Raw genomic sequence first — 11,843 nt, 5'->3', positions numbered from 1 at the left:
ACTTCACCTAAAGGTCAGTTTTTATCACTTTAAAGTCAGGTACTTAACATATCGTTGGGTAAATGGAAGGGAGTATGCAAACTGTCTATGCTTTGATATCGCTTGCTACCATTTGTCATTAACCCAACGATATTTTCTTCATTAATGAATATTTCTGCAAATATGTACCTGATCTAACAAAATTATTATCATTCTACTCAATAATTTGTAAACATAACACGCATTTAGAATGCATCAAAATTTGCGTTATTGTTGGCTACAGTTTTTTTTTATAAGAGGTTGTTGTGTTGTTTTTTCTGAAATAAAACTCTGTTTAAAATGCAGCATCAGCAAAGTACATGTGTGTTTTTAAACAGAACAGTACGACCTTGTTGTACATTGGCTCACGATAAACCAGTCAAGATATGCGCCTTGTTTAAGTATTTGTCGCCTTGAGCGTGCTGCGGAAATGAGCTCTTCAGTAAACGGATGTAAAGCGATTTGCAATGGAAAGTGTACATGACTACATATTGTAGTTAACAGTGAAAGCTTATTTGTCACGATGTTAATGGATACAGCCTTGTCAAATTGTAAGTTTTGTTAATTCTAAACTTATTTTTAAACTTGCACTCTATGCCTATGTAGTACCGATAATCTGTCTAATAAATTATCTATTAATGCCTGTTGGTGTTTGACCAACGGTACACGGAAATGGGTAGTTGAGCGTCTTCGAGTAGATTCGTTCAGCGCAATAATGAATATGGTGGTGGTTGTTGCAGCTCTTAGGCCGTGATTGATTTTTTTTCATTTACATTTATCATTTTCCATCCTTGTAGTGCACCAGTCAATTGTAACCACGGCCCCCGAAGTCCGGGGGTATACCGTGGATAGCTGGGGAAATGGGTCGGGTTTTTACCTTCCAGGGTCCCCGCAGTGCCGGGTGAAAGCGGTGGTTTTGTGTTCGCAAAAATATAGCGGGGAATGGACCTAACCTAAGGTCCCTTGGGTGCGGGGGCATTTGTCTGGGATTTAACCATCTGTTCGTCCCCGCAGTGTGGGGATTTTACCCGGGTTTGGCTGGACCGAAAGTCAAAGTCCCCGCTATACCCCGGACCTGGGAGGGGGGCGTGGTTACAATTGACTGGTGCATAACATGTACTCTATTTTAGGAACAATAACAAAATTATAGTAAGCTTTATTTGTTTATCAGACTAAAACACCCTAAACCTTTATATCAAGACAATTCAACGCTAAGTTAAACAGTATGTATTAGAAACAATTAAAGTGCTTTATATTTTGAAATTATGCAATTGCGATTAGGTCCCTTACTAATATAATCAATTGACATCGAAAATGAAACTAAGTAAAAAGTTTAAACATAAACCCGGTTTAGTGGCAATGGGCAAACGCCAAAGACATAGAACACAAAACCACAAACAAGAAACATAGAACAGCACAAAACTCTACAAACAGCACAGTGCATACATACAATATATGTATAAATAATTGGTATGTTTATCAAGAATTGTTAGGTACTAAGCTGTTTTGAACTTAAGGGGATCTTTTCTAACACAATTTACACTGTAAATATCATTCTGATCGATACAGCTGGTTTGCATATCAATTAAAGCGATGCATCTTTCCTGTTCTGGTTTAACAAAAATCCAAGTAAGTTTCGCCTAATTTTCTTAAAATTCTTAAAGCATATCATTTAGACTCATATTATTTCATTTAGCCAAATTGCGTGCACAATTGTAAAAAAGCACATATACAATGGTTTTAATAGTATGCAATTATATATTTGAAAAAGTCTCAAATTTATTGAATAATATACAATTTTTATTTTACTTAATGGAATAACCCAATTTTTCCACATATTTTATGACCCTTTTAACAGGAATTTGCAAGGGCCACCATTTTGTTTTGGTGGAATCTTAATAGTCATTATGATATTCACCATACTCTAATTCTGTTTATTTAGTTGAATCAAGATAATGTAAGAAATTTAATTGAATGAAACAAACTACTTAAACTACTTATTACGCTTAAGGGCTTTCAATGAATTGGAGACTGAGCTTGATCCTGTTATGACGAGTGCCAGGATCCGGTTAATATAATGTAATAAGGATTGTTCCGGAAATTGGAAGCTTCTTCACACTTCAACCTTTTGAACACACTGAAAGTATACTTTAAATAGATTTATAAAAATTGCAAAAACAAAGTAAAACATATAACAGAGGCAATAAGGATCAAACGTTTTTAAATAATCATATTTTTATTCTTTAAATGTTTGGCTTACCTTACAGTTGTATCTCCTATTAAAGCGGTAAAAATATGACGATATGGCTGGCCGAAACAAAAAAAAAACATATAGGCAAAACGGACTTTGCTTAAAAAAGAAACCGGTCAGCCCTCTTGCTGTGCCCAAGAATCTTGAGCCGTCGTGATTGCGTCAGTTACCTGTGCAATTAGTGGTAAAATGGCCTTTTCCCGCACGCATAGCATATGACTTCCAGGCCAGTGATGCTACTGGGTTGACTCTTCATGGCAGATCTTTCGGCGAATTCTTGTTTGACACAACTGCGAAAACTACTGTGAGAAGTAATATTGTCTGTGGACGTTCTGGCCTTTTCTAATATAGATTATCCAGGAATATTTTTATCATTGCCGACATAATTATTTTCATACTCAAGGATTGTGACCCAATCAGCAGGCGACGAATCGGCTATCCTTATCAGTTAATGCTATGTTTTATGTGAGCGAATCGTAGCTCAATTTCTATTTTACAAGCATCTAATACATAAAACAGTTTTTGTAAGCCGAAATCAAAATCGTCTGCAACTATTTTCTTTTCTTAAATATATTTTTGTCCAATCCGAATCCTCATGGACGTCCCTGTTAACTTTTGAACTTCTCGTTCTGAAGTTTTGAGCCCAACAAAGACTTGTGACTTTAAATCATCTTATATAAATGACTCGATTGGTGCAAACGCGCATCAACTTTTTATTCCACTGTAGGGAAAGCCATATTACTCACAAGGGGACGATAATTTTGAAACGGATATAATTATATTTACAATTAGACTTATATAGGACTCAAGTAATGTTTTGTGAATATTATATATGATCTTATAAACCGTTTGTATTAAATGATAATGTAGATATTCCTATATTAACGGCTATTGTTATTTTATAAAGCTGTGTCATTATTTCAGCAATGGCGATTTGCCTTAAAATAAACGGCTTCTTCTGCAGCGCTTCCCGGATGCTCATCTGCAAGTATATGTTGTGTGATGCAGATATCGACTGTCTTAACAGTGATGAGGAGTCTCTTCCTGCCTGCAGTAAGCTATCTCTGTCTACTTTATTTCATGTAAGGATCGGTCACGAGTCATTCTATGATACACAATTGTATTCAACGATATCAGGAAATATGTAAGCATTTAAGTAAGCGAGACATTTTTTCTGATCAGGGCGAATACAATTTTGTATCATATGACGATGAGTGTCAGACTATATATTGTCACCTGCTTTAGTAAGAAGCTGATACGAAAAAAGCAAGTATATGCGCGACATGAATTGCAGAAATGTAGTTACCGAAATAATTTATCACTGCAGATAAATCGCGATCGTTATAATAAGTTAATGTTAATAAGAAGAGGGCATATTAAGAAGTTTCTAGAAGGAATAACAATAAAAACACTAGTCGTTCAACATAATCTGTAATTTTAATTGTGACGTCATATCCGGTAAGATGACGTCATATTTTAGTATAAGCTCATGGCGTCAATTCCTGTTAATATACATTAAATATATCACGTCGTTTAAGATGGAAACTGAACTACTTTGTTTATTAAGAGCAATACACGCTCTTAATCAACATAAAACTTGATAGAATATTGACAAATAAGAAAAAAATATAAAATATTAAAAATTAATTTGTGGCTTAAAGGGGTTTATGTTTAAACTTTTGGCTACTGAGCGTGTTTCTGTAGTTTTTCACATAAGTGTTGAAAATATTTTTTCAACAAAACTTGCGCTTTACAGAAAATTCTTGATGTTTATATTAAATCTGAAACAAGGTTTAACGAGTAATTAATAATGACATTGCAATGCTCATTATGAACTTATTCAACTATACTAAGAATAACAAATATTTAATGTAATAAAAAAAAACACTGTTTTGAATCATTCAGTTTACACTTATACTACTAGGATTACATGTTTTATTGAATTTGGGACGGTATTATGTGTTGAAAAAACGTGTATATATCGTATGATATAGTGTTTACTCCTATTTTAACGCATTCGGTTATTTTATTTATTTGTGTCATTTGATGCTGCCATTTTCTTCTTTATTACAGACATGGACGTGTGCCATCAAAAGGCCAGGTTCTTCTGCGATTGCCGGGAGTGCATTAGCAAGCCTCTAATCTGTGACGCATATATGGACTGTCATTATGTTGAAGATGAGATTCCTTCTGCAGGCAGTAAGCCGTCTTTGTCGTCTGTTTGTTAAAAATATAATAATAATGCATTGCTCTTTGTGAGCATATTTAAAGAAACTGATTATAAAAACGCTTAATTTGTTACTTTAACACATGAAAATAGTACTATTTTACACTTACTTCACTTTTGGATTAAAAGTATAACTGTATTTGGATGTTGTATATGGTTTTTTTGAAAAACCTTATATATCGAACCTTATTTTGTATATTCTTATAATAATGCAAACAGTTTTTTTATACATTTTTAAATTCGATGCCACCATTCTAACCTTCATTACAGACCAAAATGTATGCTGTCAAAATGACGAGTTCTCCTTTTTTGCCCTCCGGATGCGCATTCGCAAGTCTCTGGAATGTAACAGTCAAATGAACTGTCCTTCCGGTGAAGATAAAGCTCCTCCTGCCTGCAGAACGTCATCGATGTTGACTCTTCTTTATTTATTGATTATTATTATTCAGTGCACTGTAACCGTATTTTACTATTTCAAGCATTCCTTATGTTATGAATAGTACTTTAGTTATCATATATATTATACAGATACAAGTAAGAATGATCTTGGCTAAACCAAGTGTTACTGAGCTCGGATAAATGACATGTGGTTTAAGCTAATTCTGGTGCCCCCGCGGTCTATATACGAACCGCAAAGGGGTAAGCCGTCTCTGTATCTAAAACTACAGAATGGCTGTATTGACATTTTGATTCTGCATAAGTACAACAATGTTTCATTTTCATAAACAATATGCATGCATGTTAATCTATAATAAGTAAGTTGAATAACATTTATTTTAAGTATTTACCGAATTTAGAAATTCCTTAAATTGTCAAGGAACTGTCATGTCCGCTATCTTTTTTTACCTTGCAAGGGCGTCATCATACATCGTTTCATTTTCAGAACATTCATGATATTTATAACTTTCAATATAATCTTATACTGGCCCTACACTATCATTTGTTAATAGCAAATCGTTATTTAACGGATGCGTTACACCATTGACTACTATGAACAGATATGTTGTTGGACTATTTATAACAACCGCGCGTTACTAGTTTTGAAATACAAGGTTATTAAATTATGCTGAATACAACTATCGCAAATAAACAAAGGTCACTAAGCATAAAATTGATGTCTCTGTGACGACATTAACTGCCCTTTTTAATATTTGTATATTTATCTCGATGTTTATGCATAATATTCCAAGTTATTTACTCGACCGAAGTACTTCCTTTTAGGGTTAGGAATTTTAAGAAGCAGAGCATGGCTAGTCCATTCCTTTCCTATTCTTCAAAATTCTTTATAACTAAATGTGTATACATATGTGAAAAACTACAGAAACAAGCTCAGTAGCCAAAAGTTTAAACAGAAACCCCGTTTAATCGCACAGGGTGAACGCCAAAGACAAAGAACAGAAATCACAAACAAGAAACATGGAACAACAGCACAAAACTCCACAAACAGAACAGTGCATATATACTATATAAAATAAGGTATGTGTATCAAGGATTGTTAGGCACCACCTTGGAACGGTCAGTAAAATGTAAATTTGCTGGGGGGGGGGGTTTAACCATGTGTTCACAACCTCACTCTTATCCCAACAATCCTGAATGAAGTAAAAATTTAAATGGTTATTCTTGTAAAACTATGCATTAGCTTGAGGAAACATAAACTCCGTTTAATTACACAGGGTAAACACCAAACACAAAGAACACAACAACAGACAATCACAAACCAGAACCATGGAACAACATCACAAAACTCCACAAACAACTCAGTACATATTTACTTTTAAAACAGGGGTGTTTATTAAGGATTGTTAGGTACCGCCTCGGAACGGTCAGTTAAATGTAAATTGACTGACTGTCGGATATATAAGGCGGTGCCATCTTATTGTTAAACTTATTTTGATCATTTAGCAACCACAACATCCAAGTGATCCTAAAATGGTGTCGCCGAACAATTTTCCAAAACTGGTAAGAACTATTTAAAACACGAACTCAATACAGTGTACAATGACGTTAGAATTTAATAACTGATACGGGGGTAACCATTTATTCACCGGGAGATAAATAGCTGCTTATGAATGCGCATACGTAATTGATTTGCTAAGAAGAGACATTTTGCGTTGCGCTGTTATGGTTTGTTCATACGGCTCATTATTTTAAATGATTTTTTTATATATATATTATTATGTGTGTGGGTGAAAACAATAAAGCCACAAATTGGACGCTATTGAAAACTGAAAGACTTTGTTTTTTCAATGCGGAAGTTGTTCACATCAATCGATCAGACGCCATCCTGACAGAGATTAATGTTTGAAAGATGTGTTACCAATTGGTGTGAGAAGTGCTGCTATCTTAATAAAAATCTGGATAATCCGAACCCCTGACCACCTCGACAATGCATATCAGCCCAACAATTTGAGTGTTATTCATACAAGGATTGCTGTCAATAGGTTTAATTTATGTATAGAAGGCACTCAACATGTTCATTTATGTTCACCAACATCAATGAACGTTATATGGCATCCACCTGATCCCGACATCTCGTTTAAGTTGAACACAATACGTGATGATGATAATGCAGACTCAATGCATAGCGTTGATCACTGCAAAACAAAAGTCATTTATACTACACACGACACACCACTTGTATTCCCTTAACAATCCATAAGCCAAAATAGGACAAATAATAGTCAGGCTGTTTCAAGCAACACTTTTACAAACGACCGTCGTTGCAACAGCTTAGGGCCTGGCGATTCCCATCTGCAGAAACCCACTTATTTCCCTGTTCCGGTGCAGTATTCCTTCATGAAAACTGACACACATGATGGGTCGAAAGGTTTTGAGCAGTATATGTCCCACTTTGAGGACTGCGCTGAAATATTAAATTTGGAAGTTAAAACCAGGGTTCCTGTTCTTGCAAGTTGTCTACGAGGCCCAACAAGGACTATTTACATGCGTCTATCAGATATTGTGCGGTGGGATTACCTCTATCTCAAAATGAAGGTTAACATAGCGGTTTGGTAGTAGTAGACGTCAAAATCTGTGGCTCCGTAAATATGAGAACAGGCGACGTCTGCGTGGGGAGCCCGTTGATACTCGTGCTGATTATCGTCGGCAGTCAGCATAGAAGACAAGGAACATTCTCAAATGTGGTTACCAGTTAAAATTTCTCAGTCTGAACACTTCACTTCTTCTGGTTTAGTAATAAATTCTGTAGAACTGATTGGAAAGATGGAAATTTGTACTCTTGGTTATATTGTGAATGCTTTTGCGGAGCTTGTCAATTACAGTTCGGAAGTAACTACACTTATAAGAGGACTAATTTAGGAATATGCGATTCATTCACCCATGATAGCTAGTCAGTGCTTGTTAACACGGTTACCGAACAAGAACCATCAGATGAGCTATCAGACTATCTTAATGACCTTTAAAATCGAAGTTCTAGTAATCTAAATGATGATGAAACATTGGTCCTTTGCTCCATGATAAACATAGCTCAGTGTTTTCCAAGTCATTGGCGACTTCCTCTGTTGAGTGCGAAAAATATGCATGTTGCTAAAAAAAGGATCATTGAGCCCTCGGCAAGTGCATGGTCGTCCCCAATTGTTCTCTTTGCATTTTACTAAGGACGTTACCCATCGCTTCTTCGTTGATTATCTCATGGCGTAACTATCAAGGATGCCTATCCACTGCCTCGTGTGGACAATTGTACAAATTATTTTTCCGGTGCTCAGTTTTTCAAATCTTTGGATCTCAGCAGCGGTGACAGGTTGGAGTGAGCCAAGCGGATTTGAAAGAATATCGATTTCGACATCACCATTGGCCTGTTCTGATTCACTGTTATGAGCTTTGATTAAGCCAATGCTATATTTACATTTGAAAGGTTAATAGAAAACTTCCTTAGAGGCCTTCAAAGGAAAGAATGATGCCTGCGTGTAGATGACATAAGTTTCCCTTATGTTTCTACCTCTGTGCGGTAGAGGATGGTCTATATAGGCTGGAGCAGGTTTTTTAAGGCTGTAGCAAGCGCGCCTTATGTGTAAACCCGCTAAATGTGTCTTCTTCAAAAACAAAGTTAAGTTCCTGGTTCACCTTGTGTCCGAGTCTGGTATTAACGACCCAGCCAGGATTGAAGCGGTCAGTGACTTGCCGACGTCTTAGAGCGCCAAAGATATTAAGTGTCCTTGCTTTGCGCTAATATTATATTCGTTACATGGCCGATAAGGGTGCGCCTGAGGTACACGAACACGAACTCAATATAGTGTACAATGACGCTAGAATTTAAATACTGATACGGGGGTAACCATTTATTCATCGGGAGATAAATAGCTGCTTACGAATGCGCATATACATAATCGATTTGCTAAGAAGAGACATTATGCGTTGCGCTGTTATGGTTTGTTCATATATATATTACACGTATTAAGTTTCTTATATAATTGGGAGATAATATAGACAATTAAGGAAATCGGAAATACTGACATTTTCCCATAACGCTGCCCAAATAATTAATTGTTTTGCATTTATTTGATAACAAGAGTCCTCAGTTTCGAAGTCATTTAATTCGAAGCGCTTAGTAGTGAAATCTGTTTTGCCACAGAGAAGATCAGACATATTTATGAAGCTTAGCCGATCTTTATACCTTACACTAACAGTGACAGTGATGTGCCTTGTCCGGGAAATGACGACTCAAGCAAAGGTTGCCCATCACTGTAACCGACACTATGAAAAGTAAAAGTGTTATACATGTATACTTGCATTACGTGTCTCTAAAACGTTAAGATAAGAGTTAAGAAAACCAAACAAGGTCAGTTTGACCATTTCTATACATATCTCGGTGTTGCTGTGTTGTCTCGTTTAACTTAGACAGTATTTCCTCTGCTATTTGAAATATACATTTACTTCACATTCTGTTTACCGTCGACTACGTGAATGAAAGTTCATTCGAAGGTAATTATTTTTGATGTATTCATTATATTCATTAGCAAAATATTTGCTCTTTTGTTGTACAAATAGATTATGTTCTAACCAATAGTATTGTAAATCATTAATGCGTCGCGTTATGCCACATTGTTGAGAACGTAGAAAAATCATATCCGTCAACATTATGTCCTAAGTTTGCATTTTAACTTAATTTCGATACAAATACGGTTCACTTTCAAATTGCAGTCGAAGCATATTCATTTCCATGCGTGCTTCAGTGTAAATGTAAAGTTAGTTTCAGTAGGTGTTATGTTCATGGTGGTAGATGTAGAATAAGCATATCTACCCTGGACACTTACTTTTGTTATTTAAACTGTTGAAACTTACCGTTGTGAGTTAATCTTAAACGGACATTTGGCGGACTTTTTTGTCATCGTTATATACGGAACAACGTAAAAGATGGTAGTATTATTTTTTGTTATCATACTTTTATTGGTCTATGTATTAATATAGACACTATTTGTCTAAAAAGAGTATATACTAAGATATAAAGATCTTAAATTAAGGCTTTAAATCGATATCACTATTATTTTTGTTTTCATAGGTAGAGTTTGATATTTTAATCAATATATCTTGTACTCGACTGTTTTTTGTCTGCGCTCAGATTATACTTTGACATTCAAAATTTATTGGCAACTTTGATTTTAAGATGTGATATACTAAATTGTATTTCTAGCTTAGGTTTCAATTATGTCAAGGATCATTTAAGTTTTTGCAACACCATCATTGATAATAACTTTACTTTAATCAAGGTTTATCAATGTGGTATAATTTTAAATCTTCTATTTAAGGACACATTACATAGTTTTTTAAGTGGACATATTTTTCTTCCATTTTGGCTGCAATTTACATATATATTTTTTTTCAAATCAGGGTAAAATCTCTAAATAATTGAATATTCAAGGTGCTAAATATGTAATGAAATTAAACAATCCAAGTTCTATTCTAAAGTCGGTAAATATTGTAATAAAATTGTGCACATTGGATTTAAATTTTGAAACTTTGTACACTCGTGGGAAACATTTTGTAATTGAAAAAGCTCATGTTTAGTGATATTTCATGGTTATTAAGATGTTGAAAGTCAACTTTTAAAACAAGTACGCCGCATAAATCCGTTTGGGTCTAACTAAATAGGCTTCATTGTTGCCAGAATGTTGTTTGCTTGGCAAACTTTAATTGAGCTGCATGTGTGTGGCTTTGGTATTTATATGAACTGTATGGCAGCCATCAAGGGATCTATTTGGTCTTTTTGGCACTGGAAAGGCTTTATTATCAATACATATTTTGTTTTTGCTCTTAATCGGCTCCATGGTTGCGAAAATGTGGTCAATTTGGCACTGTGGAGCTGCACATGCACTTGTTTGGTTCTGAATGTGTTTTATTGTAGTCAAAATTGAAACGATAGTGAACTGGACTGACTTAAGTATGCCGATTGTAATGCTGTTTGGGTGTTTGCTTGACTTAACTGCAGCTGCATTTGTGTTTATATGGAACTGAGTTGGATGTAGATGAGCCCTCCTGTGGTATGATTAACCATAGATAAACTTTGTTACAGTAGATTTTGGATTTACTGGTCATTGAATTGTCTTGAGAACCTATATAGGATTCCTTTACACTTAAACCTGCACTCTCACAGATATACCATTTTTACAACTTTTTATTTTTTTGTCTTAGAAAGAGCAAATTTTTGCGTTAATATCTGCAAACCCATGATATAAGATTGCTGACAAAAAATCATATCGTAGATTTTCATATTTCCGTTCGAAAATTAATGTTTTTTGGCTTAAACCGTTTTTAACGGTTTATGAAATATGCATAAAACATCAATTTTTTATCTTAAATATAAAAAAACTGCGATCTAATTTTTTGTCAACAGTCTAATATGACTGGTTTCTATGGATGTTTGCAAAAATTGGCTCGTTCCAAGACAAAAAAATAAAAGTTGTAAAAACCTTCAATCTGTGAGAGTGCAGCTTCAATGGTCTTAGGTATAGCAAACGTAGTGTTTATTTGGCACTTGATAAGGCATCATAGTCTCTTACGTGTAAGTGTAAGTTTGGGAGAATATGGACTGGCAAAATACGGGTAGATGTTAACCAAAAGTGGTTGAATTGTTTGCTAATGATTCGGCTTGACCATAGCCACAATACGGCTAATTTTGGGCCATTTAGTGGACTTATAGAAACACGATTTGGTTTTCTGAAATTTGACGATGAGAATTAAAGATGTTGTTTTGGGGTTATTTGGTACTAGAATAATAACACATTAGGTTAGAAAAAAAACACACACTTAATAAATTTAAAGAGTGATATTTACGGCTGGATAGGACTACGGTTAACTCACACAAATATTGTATATAACGCTTTTTAAGCA

General features: G+C 35.0%; 1 protein-coding gene across 1 annotated transcript; it reads left to right on the top strand.

Annotated features, from left to right (window-relative positions):
• The first annotated feature begins 492 nt into the window (after positions 1-492).
• Positions 493-5,491, top strand: LOC128240208 (prolow-density lipoprotein receptor-related protein 1-like). The gene is made up of 4 exons (XM_052956722.1): positions 493-569; positions 3,194-3,322; positions 4,343-4,468; positions 4,767-5,491. Exons 1-4 carry the CDS (start codon positions 542-544, stop codon positions 4,994-4,996), a joined length of 513 nt encoding a protein of 170 aa, XP_052812682.1. The 5' UTR covers positions 493-541; the 3' UTR covers positions 4,997-5,491.
• Positions 5,492-11,843: the final 6,352 nt, after the last annotated feature.

This window comes from Mya arenaria, chromosome 7 (assembly GCF_026914265.1).
Source record: "Mya arenaria isolate MELC-2E11 chromosome 7, ASM2691426v1".
NCBI classification, from domain to species: Eukaryota; Metazoa; Mollusca; class Bivalvia; order Myida; family Myidae; genus Mya; species Mya arenaria.
The sequence above is the reverse complement of the archived record's forward strand: the minus strand, read 5'-3'. Positions and strand labels throughout refer to the sequence as shown.